Source organism: Panulirus ornatus, chromosome 59 (assembly GCF_036320965.1).
Source record: "Panulirus ornatus isolate Po-2019 chromosome 59, ASM3632096v1, whole genome shotgun sequence".
In the NCBI taxonomy this organism is placed as follows: Eukaryota; Metazoa; Arthropoda; class Malacostraca; order Decapoda; family Palinuridae; genus Panulirus; species Panulirus ornatus.
Window position 1 is genome coordinate 3927926 of NC_092282.1, and position 26301 is coordinate 3954226.

The following is a 26301-nucleotide window of genomic DNA, read 5'->3' on the forward strand; positions in this document are numbered from 1 at the left end:
CTCCGTATGATATATATATATATATATATATATATATATATATATATATATATATATATATATATATATATATATATGTATATATATGTTTACGCATGTGGGTCAGCTCCATCATTTCCAGGCCAGTGTGGCCGAGCCACCCTCCTCACTTCCGCGTACGTGATGCGTTTGGAAAGAAAACACAAACACACACACACACACACACACACACACACACACACACACACATACACAAACACACACCTCAGGCTAAACGAAACTAAATAAAGTCAAAGTTCAACAAAGAAATTAACTCAAATAAATAAAGTCAAAGTTCAACAAAGAAATTAACTCAAAATTACATACATTCGTCACTTCGATGTATATCAACTGACTGTTATATTTCTCTCTTGTGTTTCCCCTGATGATGTGATTATTACACGAAAGTGCACTTGGGAACTTTTCGTTTTTCATTTTCCCCGTGGACTCATAGGAATATATATATATATATATATATATATATATATATATATATATATATATATATATATATATATATATATATATATATATCACTTTTCCTTTTGGTTTACTGAGAAACAGAGACGGAACGGTGTGCAACAGAGAACTATGATCAATTCAATCAAATTAGAAAGACGCTTCAGTCGTCCATTTAATCACGTTAGAATCATTCGTTGGTTAATTTAATCAAGTGAGGCGCGTTATTTACTCTGCGATACGATCTCGTTGCCGGGGGAAAAAAAGATATTTTTTGATCAACTTAACGCGAAATTTACAAGAAGTTCTCTGCTGTTCCTGGACCGTTACAACGCGTGTGTTTTGCCCTGTGAACTGCCACACAGACCCAACCTATCTGCATTCTAGATCTAATTAAGGCTACCAATCAGTGGGGCTCCATGGGGTTTTGATCTTTTTTAATCAGGGGATTGCGTCACACCACTGAGGGAGAGGGTGTCTTCACCCACCACGTTCACAAGCTACCGTGACTTTGTCGATTCCTTTTTGTGCTAAAATGTGAAAAATATACACGGCTTCTGGTACTCTATGCAATCACTGTCACTCATTGCACTCTCTCTCTCTCTCTCTCTCTCTCTCTCTCTCTCTCTCTCTCTCTCTCTCTCTCTCTCTCTCTCTCTCTTTCTTTGCAATCCCTGTCGTTCATGCAGCTGGCCAGGTAGTCCAAGCTAAGAGTCTCCAATGTTTCTGAATTTTGTTAACGTTTTGTCACTCGTGTCTTCACAAATCATTTTTATTTTTTTTTCATTTCTTTGTTTTTCAATACTCGTGCTTGTGCCATTTTCACTCTGCAGTATATTGATTTTTTCCGAGAGGATTCCTCTTTTTACTGTCCCGCGTCGCTTCTGTTTTTTGTCGGAATTTCTCTCGTTTCCCTTTTTGTGCTTGCGTCAACGGTTTTTGCCCTGAATTAATAATGGCCTTGGTTCGTACACTTTTTTGTCTTTGTTTTGGTGCTGCGTTTGTTGAGAGATTCGTTGCACTATTGCCTCTTTTGTCACGAAGCTTCTCCCTCTTTACATGTCAGAGTCGCATTCTACTGTCGTCTGTAGTTGCTCTTTGTTCTGTACAATACATTGCTTGCATCTGAAAATTGTGATGGATTATATGCGTTCCTTTCTTCTTTGCTTTAGTCAATCCTGTGTTTGCTTTCTGCTTTAAGTAATGTTTCTCCCTTCGCTAATGTTATCTATCTTTTTTTAGCTTCCTGCTTTGCTCGCAGCTAAACAGCGTGTTGTTGTTTATTTTCTGCCGCTTGTTTGTACCTCAAAAATCTTGTTTACACCTGAGCTATGCAATTCTTGTCTCCTGTTTGCACTTCAGGTATAACGTCCTCGTCTTCTGCCTGCACCTCAAAAGTCATATCCAGATTTCTTCTTCACACGTCAAGAATCTTTCCTCTCGTTTCTTCTCTGCACTTCGATGTTTTTTGTCTGCATTTTGTTCGTACTTCAAGAATCTCTTGTCTCAGTCGTTAACCTTTCATACCCTTGGTTCCTGGGGATCCTGTTGTGTTCTCTTATCCCTTGCATCTGGGGATCCCATTGTGTTCTCTACCCTTGCATCTGAGGATCCTATTGTGTTCTCTACCCTTGCATCTGGGGATCCTGTTGTTCTCTACCCTTGCATCTGAGGATCCTATTGTGTTCTCTACCCTTGCATCTGGGGATCCTGTTGTTCTCTACCCTTGCATCTGAGGATCCTATTGTGTTCTCTACCCTTGCATCTGGGGATCCTGTTGTTCTTTACCCTTGCATCTGGGGATCCAGTTGTGTTCTCTGACCTTGCATTTTGTTTTAATTCGTCTTAATATCTCAGTCACTGCCCACTAGCTTTTATTTGAAAAGAAAAAGAGTAGTAGTCTCATGCTGGCAGCAGTGGCAGGGATTATAAGTTGTTTCAGAGATTATAGCTGTAGATGAAGCAATGGTGAGACAGAGAGTGTAGAGAGAATAACACATACTTGGCTGGTAGAATAACAATGAGCTCATCTTATTTGCATCTTACAGATTTTTTACCATACTTCCTATCCTGCTTCACCTGTCGACTTAGACTTAATCAGTTGTAGATGACGCAAAAGACAAAGTAGAAAGAACAACACATAATTCTCAAAAGGAAAAGGCAACACGTATATAATTTCTTGCACAGCTACTGGGATGGACCCGTCAGACCTAATTCCAATCCTTCGTCACACGTTCAATAATCCCATTTACCCTGATCCAAGCTCTGTAATTATCAGTTCTCGCTCTGTAATGTATCTGTCACGCCTCGTACCCTCCTTCCCTCCACCCCAGCCCAGCCCACACGCCACCTGTTGTCACCGTTGTCTGGGCACCTCTGGCTCCACCAGTGGGTCTCTGGGTACAATAATAAACAAACATCCCTCCCTCCCTCCCTCTACTCGTTGCTGCTGCTGCTGTTGTTGTTTGGTCCATGCTACGACTTCTGGGTTTTGTTTGTTAGAATCCCCCGGGGTCTCTGCATGGGACAGGCCCCTCCTGCCAAATACGGTCCGAAGATATGATGGTGTTGTACTGATTACCTCTGGAGTCATTTTGTTGTTTGCTGGTGCCTCAAGTGTGACGGTTAACGCACCTTGATCCACATGCTGTTGCTTGAATCTAACTAAATTGACTTTTATTCACATGCTTGTGTATGACAGTGAACTGACCTTGATCCATCTAGTACTACCTGGGTATGATAGTGAGTAGATCTTGATCCACCTACTGTCACCAGGGTACGAATATTAACACACACTGCTCCAACTGTTCTCGGCTGAGTATAATACTGTACAAAAGCTCTCGGCAATCTCTTTTTTACCTCAGCTCGATATTGATACATGCTAGTCCCCCTGGGGTTGCCAGAGTACGATAAAGAACAACCCTCAACCCACCTGTTGTCGCCACTGCTAAGGCATCGTAACACGACTTCACAGACTGCAGTTGTTGCCCAGGTACGACGGGCAAAGCGTATTAAAGAGCACCACTCAGTGCACCTTCCGTTGGCTGAGGTGGACGATACAGAGCTGTTCAATATAATCATAAGACCTTTGAGACGACGTTGTTATTCCTGCCTGGATATGATACCGAGTTTTTAATCAATCTAATTCTTGGTTCGCCTGCAACTCCTATTGTCTGATATGAATAGGAACACCTCTCCCTGTCCATCTGCTATTGTTACGCATCATGTATAATCATGCACCCCTATCGGTCCATCTGATGTCTGTGCTTGATAACTAACGATCCTCTCGATATATCCGCTGCTGTCTGGGCATAATGATGAACACATTGTGGCCAGCCTGGTGATCCTTGGATGAGGTAACTGATATGTGTATCAATCTAGCTGCCTGCGCTAATGCCTGGCCAAAGAGAATTCTTTGTGGTATAATTTCAAAATAATTCGTCTACAGGCCTTCTTGTAAATGTAATTCACAAAACAGTGAAGGAGAGGCTTTTGTGTATGTGTGTGTGTTCTTTTTACTTACAATGTCTTCTCTATCGTGGGTGCAGACCCAGAACTCATGGATGCAACGAACGGCTCTGACAGGAGACGAGGATCCTGCATTCCCGCTGCGCTCCTCCAAGCCTTGAGAATGCAGGTGACTGACGCGACACAATATTTCACTCGCTCAAGAGATTTTCATCGTGAGAGGTCGTCAATATGAATCAATGTCCAATGATCTGATAAAAGGCGGCTTCGTGCGCTGCTTTGAGGTTATTCTTAGCGACGCACGACAGTGTTCACTGTACGTGAATAATCAACCTTGCACGATGTCTCGCTCAAAACGGCAGGGCCGAATGGCAGGAGGGAATATGTTGTGTTTGAGGACTGCTTCCATCTTGCATGTTCATTATTGGACATTAGTAATAAGTAGCCAAGGTGATTCCACGTGTGGGAGTTTGGCAGAGCGCTGGAACGTCAGTCAGTCGCCTGGCAGGTTGACAGTCCCTCCCCTTCTCGATAGATGGTGTACATCCTCTTGTAGGGCCAGCGTTATCTTGTGCTGGGCGAGTTGCAGTGTGTGACGTGCACAACTCTGGTGAGGATACGTGCTTGACATTCATCACCTGTTTCAAGGGTTTATCATGCATCGAACATTCACTCAAACATATCAATATCTCGGTCTCATAACACTACAAGTCTCCAGTATTCTACACTCTAACTTATCGCAAACTGCCACGGTTGTGATGTTGAGGTATTGCAAATCTCTAGTAATGCAAATTTCTAGTAAAGTCAGCTCACAGCACGGAAAAGAACGCTGTAGCGATTTCCAATTGAACTCATTCGAAGCACATACCATGTTTTCTCATTTGAGTGATCTGAGCCAACGACATAGAGCCTAATGTAATCATCATAGAGACAACTGTAGTGTGCCATTAGCTCCCAAGAAGAGAGGAGCCAGTCAACTAGGTGGGCAGCATATACAACAGCAATGTCTACAGACCAATAATTCCTTCAGGTGTGTGTGTCTGGGATCCATTTCTATAATAGTTTTCCCTCATCAATTCCTCATCCTCCAATCCCCGTTTTTTTTTTTTCCTTTTCTTCATCAGCAACCTTCTCTTTATACCTTCATCATTCACCTCCCTCATTTCCTTCTATCCTTTCCTAATTCTCATCTTAAGTCCTATTCATTCCTCACTCTCCCTCCCTCCCTTCTCATCCTCTTGCCTCTACTCACTGACTCGCATCCTTGGACTCTCATCGTGCTGCCTCCCCTTCCCTGACTCTCTCATCCACCTGCCTCTCCCTTCCTGACTCTCACCCTACTCCTCTCCCTCCTCCTCTCCCACACTTACTCTACCCCCTCCCCGACTTCCTCCACATCACCGCCTCTCACTTTCCGGGGTCGAGAGTTTGGAGGCCACGAGGAAGGGTCGCCAATGCCGGGCAAAGTGGCGCCAGGTCATGTAGTTGATTATTCTAGTGTCTACCTATTCTCTCTTCTCCCCCTAACCCCCCCCCTCCCCTCCCCCACTTCTCCTCAGTCCTCCCTTACCCTCTGCGCCTCCCTTCTCATTCGTTCTTCCCTACTCCCTCCCCTAGGGAGTAGACGGAAGGAGGAAAGAGAGGGTGATGAAGGGAAGGCAAGTTAGGGGGTCAGCCAAATACACTTACCCTGAGTGGAACTGGCCTAGCGCAGCAGCTACAAAGCCCAATGGCGTTCGTGGAAGCGCGGTCTAAGCGGATTACTGCGGATTTACACTCTTGCAGGAGAGGGAAAGCATTGATCTGGATTACTCGTTGTTGACGTTCTCGTATAAGGGGTGGGATTTTTTTTCCGGATTATTCGCTTTCGGCGTTTTCTAGAGGAAAACTAAACTTCCGTGGCTGAACCACTGCTAATGTTTTTAGAAAGTAAGGCGGTTGGATTCCGTTCGTGTAACGGTAGCCGGATTTGTACCGATGGATAGAGATTTGTCTTTGTTGACGTTTCAGATAGGCAAGTCTGTAAAGATCTCGCGCTGTCATGATTGCATAGCAGACTCGATTATCGAAGTCTCTCTCCCATACTCCACACAGGCCTCCTCCACATTTTTCCACCTGCAAACAGTTCCGGATTTCATAAAAAGGTGAGCTCGGCAATGGCCCTGGGTGGAAGCTCAAAGGTGGGGCAGCAAATTCTTACAGCTTTATATATACTCTGACATGCACAATTATGTACAAAATGAAAAAGGTTAGAGTCCATAAAGCTGGTAAACTTACAAGACTAAAACCCAACATTCGATCTGATAACTGCGGCCTTGCCTCCAAAACACTCCACCTCCACATGGCCGTCCAAACACTCCCCCTTCAAAGGCAGCCGTCTTAAAAGACACCCTCACTCGGTCCACTCGCAGTTCCTTTGGTTTCCCTAAAAATCCTACTTTCCCCACTCGGGCGGGCTAATTTTTTTCCTGTCCCGGTCCACACTGCGCCTGCCTCACCGATCTCCCTCATAAATCATTCCTTCACAGCTCTGTGCCTCCTGTGAAAAATTCCTGGCTCTATTTCATATGTTTCTATGTTGCTGACGTGAAGGATTCACCAGTAGTAAGCGTTACCCACTTACCATCTTCGCGTTTTTCTCCTCCCTTACTTGGCTCGCATCATCATGAGCGTCTTTTTCTCTTGTTTCATCCACTGTTTTGATGACACCTTATCATCTCCATCTTTCAAACTTTTTTTCAGCAGACTTTTGTTCGTTTGTTTGTATTTCCTTTCATCTCACTTTCTCCATTTATGTTGTTACATTTCATCTCTTTTGACTCACACATGTGCTGGCTTGGTATTCCTCCTTTGCTTCTTTCTGCCTCCTCCTTTTTCTCCGGTTTCTTTGCCTTTGTCTTACTTGCCTATCCAATCAATTTTCCTCATCCTCATCATCATCTTGTTCTTCACCTTTACTCCCTTCTTCATCTCGTGCCTCTCTCTCACCACCGTAGAATGAGGAAAACACACATACACACACATACACACACACATTATCATAATTCCTTTGTTGTAAATGAGTTGGATCCACTGGGAAAAACGTACTGTTTGTAAAGGGAATTCATAATGACATGTACAGCTGTGAGCACCACACAGCCCATTGTTAGTCCGTCATAAAATACTCCAACAGAGAATCCTCTTTGTTCTCTGCTGATATTCTTTTTGATGAACGAGAAAATCATTATTGTCAGGTAGTTCTGTATGTATCCACCAAGGATATTACAAAGGCTGGTATTACTGCGTCTCAAAGGCCTCTCATTGAGCAAATTATATGCAGTGATTTAAAGGAGTGAAATACATCCAAATATATATATATATATATATATATATATATATATATATATATATATATATATATATATATATATATATATATATATATATCCTTAAAAGGAGGACATACTTTAGCACTGGAGTGACGAGAGGGAGAAACATAAACAAACTTCTAATGTGATTATTCACAGGACTCATTCAATCTTTTAATTCACAGTTTACTTCCCCTCCTCCATATCATCTTTCATCAATGACAACAGCGCTCTCTCTCTCTCTCTCTCTCTCTCTCTCTCTCTCTCTCTCTCTCTCTCTCTGGTAGTATAAAACAACAATATTGTGGAACATGCAAGGTATGCAGAGAGCGCTACGCACTATCTTTGCAACAGAAAATAAAAACACTAGTTACTTGTAGTCGGGCAGGCACTCTAACACAAGCAAAAACCCCAGTTAGTTACTACAATACAGTACCACTCCCACCTCTTCCTGGCTACACTACCTCCTTCATTGTCCCTCCCTCTTCGTTCCCCCACCTCAACCAAGGTACACAAATTTCCCCCAGGTGGACTACGCAACTCATCTGGTCTTTTCCCCCCTCAATACTCTCCTCGTCTAGAGATATCCGCAGGATGTGCGTCGTCGGTCCTGCAGGATAACTTCCAGCCATGGGATGGACCCCTGGTTACTTTCCTCCTCCTTGTCATACCACGTATACAACTGGCTGGTCTACAGACACCTCACTCACTGCGTCACCCTCAAGGGAGATGGCTGCCTCCAAGACCTTGCTCTATGCTGTCTGTCGACACCACTCAATAGATACTGATCTACCAAACCCCAGGTGTTCCATTCCTCTCCCATACACAACCCACAGGCAGACGACGGAATTCAGGTTGTCCCAAAACAATCCTACACAAACAATAATAAATCTCCCAAAAGCTGGCCTTCCCAAAATACGAACCTCCAACATAGGAAAACATTTAACCGACGGGATGATTTCAGTGATATGATATTGTCTCTTGCATTTCAGTTTTCATATCGTTCTTACATTTTTGCCCAAGGAGAGAATGTCTGTTTTTGGGAGAAACTTCGGTTCCTTTGTCTCATGTTTAGATAAACTTTATGTGCCGAAAATTTTTTGAAAGTCTTGAGTCTGAGGAACATTTTGTGCCAGTGTTGTGTGTGCCAAATTTGGCAAGTGAGAATTGGGTTGGAATCTTTATAACCACGCAGCTGCAGACGTGTGTGTGTATATGTGTGTGTGTGTGTGTGTGTGTGTGTGTGTGTGTGTGTGTGTGTGTGTGTGTGTGTGTGTGTTCATCGTGTCTACCTATCGATATGTTCGGAAATCTGTAAACTAGTTCACGCGAGTCTTTACACATATATACATAAAACAACGTTCATCATTGTAACTTCTTCGTTAATGTGTTTATTTCCACGCTGCACAAACATCGTTTTCCAAACCCAAGTAAAAACAAGCAGTAGAGAACACGATGCCTGTCTCTCTCTCTCTCTCAAAATTCCGTGTCGCAGTAACAAGCTCGCTCATTATACAAGTCTCCATAAATCTACTTCCTACGTCTTCATACGTCTTGCTGCATTAAGCATGTTTAACTCAGACATCACCTAGTTAACTCCATGAGCGCAAAGGTACGACCTTTGACTGGACTGACCTGGCCTTATAGCGTCTTATAGCTCTGTTCAAGGATCAAACCTTCGTGCTCTAGAGATGAGGCGGGATCACGTGGCACCCTCTCCTACTCTCTCTCTCTCTCTCTCTCTCTCTCTCTCTCTCTCTCTCTCTCTCTCTCTCTCTCTCTCTCTCTCTCTCTCATTTCGTGCACATCTCGTCCACTAGTGTGTGTTGTACCAACTCTCACATCCAAGGTTTCCAAAGAGTATGTTTACACTCTGGACGGATCTGATGAAAAGTAATGTGACAACTCGTTTTACGCTCAGCCTCCCCTAAAAAAAGAAAAAAAAAAACGCTGGCTTACAACGAAGCTTTCGTCGCCTCTTCAGAAATTATGTTGGGCATCGTAACGTGCCGGGATGACCCGCCAGTACAGTTACAAGAGGGAAGGTTCCTAGAGCGTGACGAACTTCTAAAAACAGATCCATTTTGATGGCAAGGCGCCATTACGGCCTCGTTCGATTTCATTCGTGACTTCAGACCGACACGTTTGTTGTCTTCTTTGTCTAATGTTAGACACAACTGCGTTGCATGAATAAGAGAACAATCTGATATTTTGCATAGTTTCTCTCCAAAATCAGTCTAATGTCTTCTGAAGTCCAGCGAAGGCGAGCCGTAATTACCTAACCCGTAAACATTCGGACACCAGCTCATCCGGTCCAGCCTCTGATGGTGGAGGCAGTAATTTTGTTCCCCGGAGATGCAGACTCGGCACTTGTAGCTCGACGTACCGCTAACGACGTTAATGCCAACACACTGAAGAGAAGACGTGGGCGAAATATATTTACACCTTTTGAGGAAAAGCTTAGAATATAATTCTTTAAGACAAAGACAAAAAAGGAAACACAGCGGCCGCTTAATACTACGTTTACAACCATGTACAACAAAAAGAATATATATCGTTATATATATATATATATATATATATATATATATATATATATATATATATATATATATATATATATATATATATATATATATATATATATATCGCGTATTTGTTTGTTTCTCATTAACATGGAAATATGGCACATATTACTTGTTTATATTTTTGCGGGCTGGGGGGAAGGGGGACGGGGGGGTATGCACTGCTAGTTTGTTTGTTTGTCTGTTACAGGTGCTGCTGTGATGGCTGATCCATTGCTTGCTATTAATTCCCCAACCCCCACAAAAAAAAAAGAGAAAAAGGCCATTGTTTGCTTCTTTCTTTTTTAATTTCATCTTTGGCTCATCATCCTCAATCTGGTGTTCTGTTTGTTTGTTTGTGACAGGTGAGGGTGGACCACGACTAAAGGGGCCGTACCTTCTCTACTTATTATCCTCCCCGTACAACATGCATGAAGGTATGTCTGTCTGTCTATCTGTCAAATCTGTCTGTCTGTCACAGTCTGTCCGCTTGTCTATTTTGGTGTCTAAGAGTGATTATTTTGATCCTTCCATCCTTCCTTCCTTTCTTCCTTCTTTCCTGTAATCCCTTTTGGTGTTTTTCGGTTGCTTTTTTATTGTGTCCGTGTGTCCGTTGTTTGTTTGTTGGACTATCTTTGTGTTTGTTTGTTTGTCTGCTTTTACATGTCTGCCGAATATGGTTTCTTTCTGGTTTTCTTTAAGTGGAATTCTTTACTTACCTTTGCTTTCACTCTGCTTTCTCTATCCCGTATCTCGCTATTTTCCCTTTCCTTTCTTTTGAGTCTCTCTCTCTCTCTCTCTCTCTCTCTCTCTCTCTCTCTCTCTCTCTCTCTCTCTCTCTCTCTCTCTCTCCCCCACATATCTTCCACTCCGACTCTCGCAATCGTATCGAGTAACACCGGGTATACAGAAAACCTTTCAAAATGATATAATCACTTTCACTGGAACGCAGTAAGTCACATATACCTCGAGTTCATCATATGCTTCTATATCTCGTCCTAATCACCTACCCAGTGTTACTTCAGCATAATTTTGGAATTATTAAATAAATCAGCATCAGTGAATCAGTTAATGTTAACAAAGTCTCTCAATGTTACTTGTTCAGTCAAAGTTTGATAATATCTAATGTATGTTTGATGTGAAATGTTGATCTTCATATTACTTGTGGATTTTTCATGAAGGTAATCGAAATAATTTTCATCAGTCGCATCGACAGCATATCAGCAGCTTCACCCTACTCATATCCCATTTCTATAAATAAACATCTAGCGGAAAATTACTCGCTTGAAGCGTCTTGAATTCACTTTGCTCGGGGTCATAAGTATTCTTAATCATGCTGAGAACCAATAAGTTAGGCAACAAGTCATCTTTAATCACAACCATCTTTTCAAACACACTATATCAACATGCGATGAGACAGTGTTCCAAACTCATCCTAGCCATTACTGAGCAAAGAACGTGACATTAAAGAGATGACATTTCATTCTTCACATGCTGGTATGTTAATATTCATCATCTGGTTAAAACATCTGAACTTCATTTATTCCATGACTGATCTTCATATCATCTGACGGTATACAAAAGAATTGTGGGGATGAAAAGCTTGAACGCATTCCCTCAACACTAGCAGAAGCACACCAGTCCTTGGGCGCAAGTTCATCCTATATATCACTGGAAACACTGAGAGAAAGTCCGCTGGGTTAGATCATTTGAAATCTATCTACAGTTAGAGAGGAGACTTCAGACCACTTCAGCTATCAGTTGTTATGGGAGGTTTATGTATGCTCAGGTTGGAACACAACAGAGAAGTAAACATAGGGGGCTTCAGGCCACCTGAGGATGAAATGATTAAGGCGATGGGAAAAAGAAAAAAAGAACAACAATGTAAATGTTCCCAGAGCATATAAGGTAATAACAGAAATGCCAGGGGGAAAATGATCATGTGTACAGGTGCTTCCACACCACTTTTGTAAAAGGAACAAAAATAAGTGTGTCGAGGAGAGAGATTGTTGAGGAGACGTGGAAGCAAGAGTGGCAACAAGGCGAGGGGCTCGTGATGCCACACTTGTCATGAGAAGTGAAAAAATATCCACCTCAGACACGCGAGCAGTTCTCCACAGGGAGGCAAATGAGACCCGCACGTAGACACAAGAGTAACTAACACCTCAGAAGAAAAAATAATTGCAACATCTACCCAACATCCCCAGCTTTTGCAAATCAGAAAGTACGACATGTAGATAATGCGGTTTTTATCCGCTTGAATCAATCAGACTTGCTGCAAATATGCTCAGGGCGATACAATACACGAATATCGAAAAAACGAGGGTGACGAAGGGGAGGTAAAGGATATCAGCGGCAGTAAAGCAGGAGGGTGACGATTAGCCGCGGGGAGAGGAAGAACGATTGTGAGAGAGAGAGAGAGAGAGAGAGAGAGAGAGAGAGAGCGCTCCGAGTAAACAGGCACACGATACAACATGCAGATTATAATCCTGAGGGATAAAGTATGTGACAACTTTACAGCAGGAGACCATAGACCGTGAGGAGTGTGTCTGGGGACTGAGAGCTGAGGAAAGTGGTGAAGTGACCCAATCAAGGTGATGAGCCATGGTTATGGTTAAGTCAGGGACCTCATTGATCGGTTGGGTCCAGGTGGAGTCAAGTCTGAGGTACGTCTTCTTCACATCTCCCAACAGTTTTTTTTTTAATAGAAATGAGGTTGGTGTAAAACCGAGGCAGGTTATCTTCAAAGCTTTCCATCTTCATCGAATTCATCTTCTTACTGACTCCATCTAACTGCATCATGAAGAGACAGAGAGAAAGAGAAATGCAGGAATGGAACAAAGAAACGATCGTAACAAATAAAAAGAAGTACAGAAGAAAGAGCACAGCGAACAACAGAGGCAACCGAGAGAGTCAACTCTACAAATGAGCCAAGTTTGACACCGAGGAGAAAAACTGTATATCCTACACAGCTTCATCCACGGAGAAGCAACCCTACTACATGACCCTCGTCTATTACATCCAAGACTCTTCCCGATCGTGTACGGCTTCTTGATATCTTTATCTGACAGTAAGTACGAGGATATGGCCGCTCTCGTACCCTGCTCTTTGATGAGGGCGGAGGTATACGGAAGGAGGATGTGTGACAGCGACCAGACACGCAGGTCCCGGTATTCCCAGCCCTCACCACAACCCGGTATTCCCAGCCCTCACCACAACCCGGTATTCCCAACCCTCACCACAGCGCCTCCAGCCTTCAACGCGAAACACCAAATTTTCCCAGAGAAAATGCTGACTTTGGCAACGTATAAACGTACGACTTTCTCTCCCTAGTTTAGACAAGATAACCGAAAATCTAAGGGTGCGTTATTCCACAAATACTTCTTTTTCTGATTTTTCCTTTAGCTTTCTCAAGGATATTCAAAAACAGAAATCAAACATCATTTCTGTTTAACAGCTGCATTTTTCATAACTTCTTACACAAAACGAGAAATAAGCTATTACTTTTATTCCCACTGAAGAGGGGGATTTACGGCCTGCCTTTCTTCCTAGTAAAGATATCAACTTCTGAGCCGAATCAATACTTACGAGGAAAACTCGGCCACCAGTGAGACACACACACACACACACACACACACACACACACACACACACACACACACACACGCGCGTGCTGGGGCATTTATGGCTCCAGGGATATGTAATATGTGCTCTCTCTCTCTCTCTCTCTCTCTCTCTCTCTCTCTCTCTCTCTCTCTCTCTCTCTCTCTCTCTCTCTCTCTCAGTAAACCCATACAAGAACATCTCTCTGTTTACCAGACAAAATTGTATCACATTATGAACACATAAACAACTCATTCTGCTTGAGTGGGCTTCTTGTGTTTCCCACACCCTCATCAAATGACAAATAAGCAAAGAAAACGCTCGTCTGACTTAACCCCGGAAATTTCTGCTGGACACAAAATATCAGCTTTTTACCAAACTAAATAGCATTTTTTTTTTCCCCTCATCTGCCACGTCTGTTTACTTTGTTCATTGTAACAAAGTTATTGTCTTTTATCATCATTATGGAGCAGGATGATCCATGAGGGAACGGGTATCACATATTCCCGTGGGTTAGGCTCCGGGTCCACGAATACACGCGTATATCCGAAAAAAAATACCTTACACTTGGTATTCTCACACAACAGGAGTTCTATGCCTGTACCTACGTACAGCAGAACACTACGGTAGAACAGTGTCAAGGTCTTGGCAGTACACACTATGTATCTACGCACAGCACACAGGCCCTTCAGTGCCCTACATTTCTCACTACAGCCACAGGACTCCCAAGCAAGGGAAGACCAGCTCGCTTCCCAGTGCCATACACGTACAGTCCTACATTAGAGCGTCACCCAAGCCTATTTGCCTTCTACATTATTCAGGCTATAATCGGGGGACGTAAAGGTCGACCGGTGATAACAGAGAATGATAGAGAAGGTCAAAGTTCATGTTCTCTCTCTCTCTCTCTCTCTCTCTCTCTCTCTCTCTCTCTCTCTCTCTCTCTCTCTCTCTCTCTCTCACACACACACACACACACACACACACACTGTCCAGAAAGCGAAATTTTACATCCTGGCCGAGTAAACTACGTTGAACTGTGCACGTGGCAACCGATTTCTCGTAATGACGGCCATCAAGTATCTTGTTTCACGATCCTAAATATTGTATTATTCGTTTCCATATGGCACCCCTGTTTGCTGCGCGGCTGTATAAATATTTGTGTTTTGCTTCGTTATTCGCCATGATGTATTGCCTGGCTGGTAAACTTATCTTTCATGTGATGATGTTGGTGGTGGTGGTGGTGGAACAACTGATGTTTGTGCTGTTCACTGTCGGGGTATGTGGTCGGGTTGTGGAGTTGTGGTCTGGTTATGAGTCGTGGTCGGCTTCAGCTGTGGTCAGGCCGAGTTGTGGCTGGTTTACGAGTCGTCGGACTATATGAGCTGAGGAGGCTCAGGGAAAAACCAGCCGCAATTCTTGGGGGGGATGTGAGGGGAACAGTCCTAGTTCTTTATGATGGGGAGAGAGAGAGAGAGAGAGAGAGAGAGAGAGAGAGAGAGAGAGAGAGAGAGAGAGAGAGAGAGAGAGAGAACAACCCTAGTTCCAGGGGAAGTGGGGAAACAACCCTACTACCTTGGGAACACAATGACCGATGGTGAAATCTTACGAAACTGACCCAAAAGTGCCAGACGAAGGCATGGACCAACACGTAGCCCACGGACCTAGCACTGAACCCTTACTCGAGCACCGAGATTTTCTTTCTAACTTTATTATCTATATTCAGTGTTGTTATATCGGGCAAAAAGTAGTGTTATGTCCCTTGTGTGACACACACACACACACACCAGGTGAATAGATTTCATACCATCGCAGGATTAGTCTATGGGCAAACGACCACCAGGCTCGCTATAGCCTCGGCCCTATTCCAAGAAGAAGTTGACCTCATGTACACAGACGAACAGGAAAAGGAAACAAACCATCAATTTCTGAATACCAAATGGTACAGGGATAACCACGAATAAATTAAAGAAAAATATAACTAGCGAAATTCTTAAGAGAAAAATCAACTGGAAAAGTTACAAAAAATGGAAAATATGACGACAAAAATTTAGAGCACCTAGCACAACTCTACAGCAAAAGCAGTAATACAATATAATATATATATATATATATATATATATATATATATATATATATATATATATATATATATATATATATATATACAGAGAGAGAGAGAGAGAGAGTAAGGAATTCAGAGAAGAATTCTCCAAAAAGAGACAAGTGTGGCCAACGTGTTTGTCGTGTGTGTGTGTGGTGCGGAAGTTATGGCCTGGCAATTTGTGGCCCATTCGGGCTCGACACGCTCACACGACCTTCATGGCCCGGCCTGCCGCTATACTGATGGGTATAGGGGTTAAGGCGGAAGAGGAAAAAGAAGCAGGAGAGAGGACAAGAGGGGAAGGGAAGAGGGGGATAAGAGAGGAGGCAAAAACAACAGGAGGAGAGGGAGAACCGCAGGTGATGAGAGAAGGATCACGGACGGTCTAGGACGTGGGACTATGAGTGGAAGCGGTCGATGACGAGACGATACAACGATACACACACAGACAGGTTAAGGACCATGAAGGGAGACCGATCATCAGAAGGTAGGAGACAATGAATACAATAAATACAATAGTGTAATACAAGCAGTGAATTATTACGAGACATAACATGAGAAAATAAAAAGGACTGAAGTTAAAGGAGCATTGTAGATGAGGACAAGAAGAAGATAGATATTCGTCCCGGCAATATATTTCAACAGCGGGGAATGTGTAGCAGACACAAAACATGGCAATGCCCATCCAATTTTCAATACCTGGTCGACATTTCAGTGAGATTTCCTTCACTTCAATACCAGACGCCACTACGTACTTCAGAACAACGCGAAGCAGTAGTTCGTTCACAGGGAATAAATAGGATTCTAACCTAATATCTGTGATAATCACAAGGCGTCTGGCATTTCGAAACAGTTGATGTGTTCAGACCCAAGATTCGGTCCTGACGAACACGAACCCAGGCATAGGAAACACAAGCTTGAAACACAAAGTTATCATAAATAATATAAATCGATTTACCTTGACCACGGACTTCATGGCTTCAAACACAAGTGGCATTAATTTCAAAAGCAAATTCATTCACTCCGACCTCTGACTCATTCAAAGTGAACGCACGCATGAAGACAAAAAACAAAAATGAACATATATCATTTCAAACAAATATTCACTTACCTATAACACAGACTTGTTCCTTCAGAAACATACTTAGTCACTTCCAATATGGATTCAACTTGATCCCAAGTTCATCCACTTCCAACACAAAGTCACCTCCAAGTCTTCCATTCTTAGTACCAACTCATTCATTTGTAAGACACTGCATGACTATGACCTTTGTCAACTGGAGAATAAGCAGATAAGATCTATCTACCCGCCAAGTTATTTGGATCACATGATCACTTATTTCGTCCATAAACTCAACCCACTATGGCATAGGTAGTCAAACTCAAATCCAGTCCTCTGATCACAAATCACAACATTTTGACGGAACACAATTCTAGTTGATTTGAGCTCAAACCAAGCCATTTGAATCCCGCCCAAGTCACTAATAACCAAAACTAAGTTATACGCGAATTTATGGCCACTTATAAGACAGGCTAGTTATCCTCAAACAGAAATTGTTGTACTTAAAATACACAATCAAATACTCTTGATAATGATTATTTCAAGTAGGCATCTTCCCTATCTAGAACACAGGTGTCACACATGTGTAATAAAGGCATTACGAACACTCATCCACGTCACACCGAGGGCTAAACTCAGCCTCTTTAAGGGAGAAAAATAGAATTATCGATCACCGTCGAGCCTCGGGTCAGCAACGTGGCGTGTGTGAGTAGATGGTCCAAGTCTGGTGCTGGATGTTTTCGTTGGCGTGTTCAGGATGACACAACATGACTTTTTTATTATCATCATTCTGGCTCTTTCTTCGCTCAAGGCCGCCTTGGAGGAAGACGAAAGAAAATCGGGAACGGAAGAGAGGTATCAAGGACAGTAGAGGGGAATGGAAAGAGAAAAAGTAGGTTGGTGACAGGGCAGTGTGACCCCTCGGTCAGACTGGCTGCAGCCGAACAAGTGACGAACAACTAGGGTCTGCGTGTGATGAGTCCCAGGCATGATGACCCAGCATCATCCGTTCACCTCATCTGAGGATGCTGATTTCTAGTCCAGGACACTGGTCCAGCGACGGAGGAGTGGGATGATTGTGACTGAAGCCTGAGGCACTAGTGGACTGCCGGTGACGGCTGGAAGGACAGGTAACACGAGACCTAATGGTCCATAACGAGGTTATCTGTTGTGGCGTCCCATAAATAGTGGCAGGAACAAGACAGAAAACATGCGTGTCTGCCATGAGCCACATGGGTAACGTTCCTCTTGACTTGGATAGGGAACCCCGGTCAAAGGGAACCAGCAGGATAACAGCAACTACAAAGACAGTAAAATGCTGAGTGCGTCGCAAACAAAAAACAAAAAAATCCTGATTCACCTGGAACTGACAAGGCTTCCAGACTGTTTGCCTTCGACTTACCCCCTGAGCAGTCTGGACTATATAGAGAGAACAAACACGGGACCGGATCCTTGATTCTCGTATGTGTGTGGAGGATCCGTGCGAGACCTGATAGAACCTGCATAAGTATATGTGAAGGAAGCGTTCGATTCCATGCGCTGTGTTGGAATGATGAGGAATCTTGACTCCAGGAAATTCCTATAAAGCTTATCGATTTTTGGTTGACTCTGGTCAATGAGAGTGACCTTCACAGACACAGGGGCATATATGATGTCCACAACAAAAGGCCTAATATCATGGCACTGGGAACTCCCCCCAGCTCTTGCAATTTCCTCATAAAGTTACCACACAAGGCACAAAGAGAACCACTCTCGCAGTTTTCTTTTACCTTTATAATCCTGTCCTTTCCTCACTTCTAAGACACATTCAGGGATGCGGCACTCGTATTAATGAATACAGAACTCCTTCGTTCCTGCCGTGTACCACAAGCACTCCTCTCTCAGTCCCTTGCCTCTGTGGTAAAGGGTAGTATTCATTCTTGGTCTGCCAAGAGATCTGTGAAGAAGAGTATGCGTGTGTCTCTGTGTTGCATGATGTATGTAAAGCAAGCGTAAGTTGGAGCTCTATTCGTGAGGGAAGATAAGTGTGGGAGGAGATTCAATGAGATGTGGGAAAAGAGGTGTAAGGCAGTGAGAGTATGTGTTGAATGAGAGGGAATGTATTTGGAGAGAGAGCGTATGTGAGGTTCTTTTTTTTTTTTTTTTTTTTTTTGCATTTACATCAAGAAATGTACTGCTGGTTTTTCCTTAAATTACTCAACTTCTTTTCTCAGTAAACCACTAACCTCAATTCTTTCAACGAGATTTAAGTTACTTGCCTTTAGTCCTTACTCCCGTTATACAGGGTGGGGTTTGCTGCAGAAGTACTTGAAACCATTGAAACATCACAAGCCGTGCCAGGGAGCAACACAACATTATTTCGCGCTGTGTGAAAAACCACCTGACCTCCAGTATTTTCACGAGCCTCTCGACTGACTCTCCGCAACACGTGTACGTAATTAACTTTCATGTATCGTAATCTGGAACCGTCTAAGGGCGGCTACAAAAGAAGGAGCGCCAGAACTCCGTTTCCTCGCAAATTAATTCTTTATGGAGGCATTCCCATGAAAAGACCCACCTGGTTCGCCGGATCGTCAGAAACCATCAGGAAAGTAACGCCAGGCGAAGGATTTTCAGGCAGCTTTTGTTGTTCTTACCAACAGGTTCCTCCTTCCCTCGGTGGCCGCTCATTACGACGAAGAGAAAAACCTATCACTTGCTCGAGTACTTTTTGTCAGCCTCATCCCAAGTCTTGCTGGTGATGTAAAAGTTTTAAGACTGCTTCCTCCACAGTTTCTCAACAGTTTCCAAACTTTCTAATTTCCCGTCTCCGATATAAACTTCCAGGAGGAGTTCTAACATCCCCCACGATCTTCTGGACGTCCCTCCGTCTCAGAGACATTCTACAGTAATTCCTTAAGTATTCAGCAGGACTCGCATTGTCGGACCCTTGATTAAGATGACTTGATTTTCTTTGATGACGGTAGCCTGACCATTTTGAAAATGACCTTTCTTTCTTTGATGATGATGGCCTGAGCTCTTAATGGTGATGACCTGGCTCTCTAGTGGATGATAATGATGATTATTATCATTATCATCAATCTCCTAATGCTGGATACTGATGACCATATACCATACTCCTCAATGACAATATGAGCCCAAGAAAGCTGACGGCGACCTGACCCTTCAACACAACGTGGCTAAGGAAACTTGTCCTCGTCTCTCCGTCGGTTTGTTTGCCTCGGCATCGAAACTCAGCTACGAATGAATCAACCAAAGTGAAATTTCGTACCGGCACTAACCGTGGCCTGACCCAACCGTTTTCTGTATCTGCGATCAAAAGCTTACTTAGAAGAAGGTCATGGAGCCTGGGGCAAGCAACTCGACTGATTCAACGGTAGGTCTATGAACCCACCCTGTAAATGCTTCAAGTTTATTCTTCTGTGATGACATCCTACCCATGGTGAGGATTCTTGTATCAAACCCATATTAAATTTCATCATGCTTTATAAAACCTTCCTGTCTCTACATTCGTGAGGGGATACCACTTGACAACTCTACACGGAGGCAAGGGACACTGAGGTAGTTAGAAAATTATACACGAAAACACTGCTCTCTATCATATATATATATATATATATATATATATATATATATATATATATATATATATATATATATATATATATATATATATATATATATATATATATATATATCGTTCTCAGTGAGACTGCCTATTTCCAACATTTTTCCATCCTTCGTTAGCATCATATATTTTCCAACCAACCAGCCACTATCGTTCTACGTATGTGTGTGTGAATCTTCATGTTTGTCTGACCGTTTGTTTGACTGAATTCCATCTAAATTATCAATTCTATAATACAATCTATCTATCTACATAACGTTTTTACCCGTTTATCTCTCTCTCTCTCTCTCTCTCTCTCTCTCTCTCTCTCTCTGACACACACTCACTCGGCCTCACAGGGGCGGTAGAACCGGTGTGTGTCGAGGTATAAATGAAAGAAATAACAGCAGCTGAGGTAGACCAGGTGGGGGCGCCAATGCGGCGAGCAGGACGCGGGGGTCGAATTACTGTCAACAGAGGAGGACAGGGTCGAGCGAGCAGCCAGGCAGGAGAAGAGATGAAGAGGGGAGGTGGAGAAACACCTGACATGGGAGAGAGGGAATGAGGGGAAAATTGGCAAGAGAGAACAGAGGTGGAACGTAAATAGGAAGAGAAAGGGGAGATAGGAGGGTAAGAGAAAAGGGGGAAGGAAGCGTGAGCGGAGAGGAGGATGAGAAAATGTGGAAGAGAAAGAGAAAGGAAATATAGACGTGGAAAGAGGAGGGAGGGACGGAGGGCTGCTGGCTCCCCGCCTCTCATGGAGATTGGACAAACTCTTGACATTATCGAGAGAGGGCGCGGGGCGCGCGCGCGCGCGGGCGTGTGGCGCAGAGGAGGGCGCGGCTGAAGGTGGGGGAGGGGGGAGGGGGGAGAAGAAGGCGGGAGTTTGATTAAGCCTCGTATTTCAAGCGAGACGGGAATGAAAAGTCAACGTGGAATACCTGATTTGAGAACGCGCTTTAATTCTATACCTCAAGGACGCGGGGTTCGATGAGGCTGTGATGATTGGTACGGAATGAGTCAACAGTGCACAGTAACATCCCGGGGAATGGTAGTGTGCAAACGTCAAACTCGTAGTATGAGAGTGGAGGGATGGAACAAGCGCGTGGGTGCACGATCGATGTAGTGTTTGGGTACATGGTGGATGATGTGTGCTTGTATGGAGTGGATGAAGCGTTTCAGTGCTGGGTGGATGAAGTCTGTGGGGGCAGGGTGGATGAAGTCTGTGGGTGCAGGGTGGATGAAGCATTTAATGGGAACAGAAATCAGAGTCGTGATACAGAGATACATTCGACCATCGTGAAAGGGGGAAAAAATAATTACACTAATTACAAACAACTCTCTCTCTCTCTCTCTCTCTCTCTCTCTCTCTCTCTCTCTCTCTCTCTCTCTCTCTCTCTCTCTCTCTCTCTCTCTCACACACACACACACACGTTCCAGTAAGACATGCTATTATGGTTAAATCCCTCTATATTTCTCCATACCTCACCCACTACAGATTAGTGCGTTACACCCACGTACCAAATCCTCTCAATGCCCCTCTTACCACACTCTGATACACTCACCATCCTCCTCTGAACCTCTCCTGCTTAAACAACACGGTCTTTCCTCACTCTTCATCTGGCATAAATGTTGTACTTTCTGAGGATTTACTATATGATTCCACCAGCTGATTAGTTTGTGTGTGTGTGTGTGTGTGTGTGTGTGTGTGTGTAATAGTTTGGTTTCAAATATAAAATCTGTAGGAGAGGCAAACATGTGCTTACCTCTGACTCAACTCTTCATCTGCTCTCCACACCTACATCAGGTAGGGACAAATTTACACCAAGTCCTTCGGGGCGTCCACACCGAAGCTCATATCCGGTCTCGCTGGATGTAATGTCAACCTCTTTGAAACTCTTTCTTGACTTCTTTATATATCTCTTCTCCCCTGCGATCTGTCTTCCTTCGGGAGGCGAGTATGTCATCACCTGACGATACTTGCTATGAATAAGAAAACCTACATCATCGGAGTCTGTCTCTCTCTCTCTCTCTCTCTCTCTCTCTCTCTCTCTCTCTCTCTCTCTCTCTCTCTCTCTCTCTCTGGTTTCCCACGGGTCTCTAACGACGTAATGCTATTAACACCGCATTTTTGAGACAGTTTTTCACTACAGGGTTCGTGCTAGGGTTGTAATTGTTAATGGGGGGCCCTTGCGGGTGGCTGTCGGTCCTCGTGAGTGTCGGTGTGAGGCGTGTGTGACCGTCGGCACGGGATGCTGGGTACCTGTTCTTCAGACGTGTGTGTCGCGGTCTCGTGGTTAGTGAACACAGAGGTCGTGTTCAGTTAGGCCTCTCCTGCTTCATGGATTCATTTCTCTTTTTCAAACGAATTTCACTGCAACAAGGAGCTCGATTCAGGACACAGTCGAACAAAAGGCAATACTTTTGCAAGATAAAACATGAGAACACATACAAGTCAAGCGCTATGTACGTCCATATGTCAGTTCATATGCGTGTGTGTGTGCGCGCGCGCGCGTGTGTGTGTGTGTGTGTGTGTGTGTAATGACTTAATTCTAAGCAAGTGGTCGACTGTCACATTCAAGGTCATGAAAGAGGAGGGTGGTGAGAAGCGTATTTATGGAGACTTGGAATAGGAAGATATTAGAGGAGGCAGCGAAGAAACTGAGGACTAACACGCCAAGAAAAGAACGATACGCTGTACGAGATAAGGTCATCAAGAACACAGCCGGTGATACCAGAGCCGGCGCAGTAAACTGTGTTTAGCACACACAAGGACTAGGGCGCTGGGCAGATGATGGAAGTGCCCACCATGTTAATGAGAGCATGCTCAAATTTGACTTGTATGACGTCAACTGGCCCGGCCGTGTTGTTGTTGCGGTAAAGATGCTTGGTGCTGGGGTGTAGCGGTGTTAATGGCTGCAGCAGTGTGGCTGGCTGGGTCTCGGAGGGCACGCCGGTTGTGGTGTTGTTGTGTGTTGGTGCTGTGCGGTTGTTGGCAGCTGGTGTGGAGGTTGTGGTCCTCGTGGAGCTCTTGGTGTAGCAAATTGTGGCTAATGTTTCAGTCGGTTGGCGAGGTTATTACGATTGTTGCGCCCTGGCGCTGCAACTGTCGGGGGGGGTGGTTAATATAATGATTATGGTGCTGTGCGCTGCATGATGTTCATGCCTGCACTTGTTACACACCGTAATTGCCGGATACGGTGCGGTTGTGGGTGGAAGGCGTTGCGAACTGCTGTGGGTGTTGTAGTTACAGCTATAAAGGGTTGTGAGGGGGTGGGGGTATTGTGGTTACTGGGCGGTGACGTTCTTACTGCTGTTGATGTTTTCCAGAGATGAGGATGACGTGTGTGTGGTGACGTAGATGGCAACCAATGATGAAAAATGAGGAAAGTAATGATCTTGGAGAGAGAGAGAGAGAGAGAGAGAGAGAGAGAGAGAGAGAGAGAGAGAGAGAGAGAGAGAGAGCACTCAAACAACCACAGATACCTGCCCCATTTTTCTGGGATCACAGCTTAGTCCCTCCATAACCACAAGCGGACAACCTCCCTATTTCCCTCATTTCACCCCAACACCATCTCGCACCCCCGGGGTAAACAAAGCCAGTCAACAACCAAGAACCACTCCCCTCATGCAAACAGCCTAGTCACCTTTCTAACAACTGGGGATGATTCTAGAAACAAGGTAAACGCTCAACAAGCGCTCGTAAATGGGGCAAACGAGCGAGAATTAGGCCCTGATGACCTCGAAATCATGCGGATACAAGGCTCGCTGGGGCGTGAATGTGGTGCTTGGGCTCTTCCCGCCAAATTAATAGGCCCCCAAAAGGTGTGTTTCCGCGGGAATTTAATCAAGAAACCTGACTGGTCGATTCTAAACGTCAAGAAATCTGATTGGTCGACTGTAAACGTTGTACATTCGAGTGAAGTTAGTTAATGATTATGGATACCTACCTACCTTTCTAACTATAATAGAGACATTTTCTTTTCAATATATATATATATATATATATATATATATATATATATATATATATATATATATATACTGACTAACAGACTGACGTTCATTCATTCCAAAACAATGCTCCACCTACAGTCCATAGTCGCCGGTTCGTTCACTGATGGCCCCCTGCCCATAGTGGCCGGCTTGTCCACTGGTGGCCTCCGTCCACAGTGGCCAGCTCGTCCACTGGTGGCCCCCCACCCATTTCCGGCAGGAAGCGAGTTCGGGCGCCGCCTATATCGCATTACCCGGCCGGAGGCTTGACACCAATGTTTCCACTAGCCCCACCTCGAGCTGTTCTGCTACCTACGAGTACCTACGAGACTTGAGCAGTGGCCATACCATGTGTAAATGGCCCTCAACTTAAAGTAAATACATACGGTTGTTACAAAGGAATGTTAGTATTTCAAGGAGAATGAAACAGACAGTGATGGTCGGAGAAGGAGAGCTAGACCATACAGGATATGCATGAATTGAATTAATTTGTTACCATTCATAATCGCGTAGCTGATAACAGACGAAATTATAGCAACCTTGGAAAAAGAAACGGTCAGGATGTCAAAGAGGAAATAAAAACACAAGCCTCATTTACAACTCACTTCTAAACTGAATGTTCACCAAGAATTAACAGATGTTGTTAAACCATTAATTTGAATGTTGTCTTGCGTGCTTAACACCACTGCTTCTCCACCTCATAAATATGTATATTGAGTCTGTTCATTAATCACATTATGAAGATGGAGTCTTACCAGCGTCACTGTCCGTGTCACTTTATAACACTCAACAGACAATGAGGCTTTTACCCAGCACGCGGCCTCGTCTTGCTTTATGCGTTTTATACAGTGGCTGTCTCCTTACTCTACCGTCTCAACGGCTTCATAGGAGGTAATCTACTTGACTCATGGTTGGGTCAAAGGTCAGTGGATGAGCTAAGCCGGAAAAGAAAAATGTTCATCTGAGGAAGGGCGTGACGAAATTGGATGCCTCGTAAAAGAGGGCAATCTTAATAACAGGCTGGTCTTTGCTGAAAAGAACGTTTGCTGGAAAGAACGTTTGCTGGGAACATCTGAAGGCCTGGGGGGTGCTTGGTGAAATTTCTTTTGAGGGAGGGTGTTTACACTGCAAAGATGGAAGACTCGCGTTCGCATCGTTTAAGATCTTTTCTGGCTGATTCTGATGTGTTGTTTCCAGGAAAGTTCGGGGTGTTAGAAGAGACGTTTTTAAAACTTCCTGGAATAAATGCAGATATTCATTACAATGGTAATGAGTGTCTGATGGAAAGAAAGAATTTCTTTTTTTTCCGGACTGGTTCTGAGGTCTTTGCTGAAAGGGATTAAGAGGCTTATCTCGAGGAAACAAAACTTTGCCCCCCCAAAAAATTTGCAAACTTTCATCCCGTAACAACAGCACGAGACAAGCCGCCGAGAACGAGGAGGGGGAAATGTAAGGCTTTGTAATTTCCTGGGAAGAGGCTTGAGGACCGCTGGAAAGGCTCACTCGCCATAATAAGAGTATTGCATGGTTCCTGGCAATGGGGTTTCCCTCCCATACGGAAACCTTTTACACGGTGGATGGTACGTACAGTCATCTTGTTGTCAACAGTATACAATGGATGCAATTAGTTAAAGCTACAGAATTAATTATCCGCATCGTCAAGTTCATGCTGCATTCCGTTAATCATCCCACCATCATAACCTAAGTTTCAAATCCCGAATTATTAAATACAAATACAGAACTCTGCTTAATAACTAATTCCATATAAAAGTGAATTTGTTCTAAACTATTTTTCACCACCTTATGTTCTTACCCTGGCAGAGGCTAGGGTGTGTGTGTGTGTGTGTGTGTGTGTGTGTGTGTGTCCCCGGGACACCAACATCTCACCCAATACCTACCTAAGTCTTGCCCCGGCTAACTGCTATCCTGACCTTCCTGCAGCGCACGTTCGAACAAAACGCTGTCTGTCTCGCTACACTTTGAGTCGAGTCAGTAGCGCAGTTGCCACGCCAGACACTTACCATAGGTGTGTGGAAGAGTATCACAGAAAGCCCGCCGCTGGGAAACGAGAAGGGACG

At 44.0% G+C, this 26301-nt stretch overlaps 1 protein-coding gene across 3 annotated transcripts in view; it reads left to right on the top strand.

The window, feature by feature from the left end:
- Positions 1 to 26301, top strand: part of LOC139767271 (IDLSRF-like peptide) — a 151533-nt gene that overhangs the window by 28378 nt on the left and 96854 nt on the right. Inside the window, exon 2 of one of the 3 annotated variants that reach the window (XM_071696452.1) lies at positions 10222 to 10293. The exons of the other annotated variants lie outside the window; for them this stretch is intronic. Coding sequence (XP_071552553.1) covers positions 10222 to 10293 — 72 coding nt within the window. The remainder of the gene's footprint in view (positions 1 to 10221; positions 10294 to 26301) is intronic. 3 annotated transcript variants of the gene reach the window in all.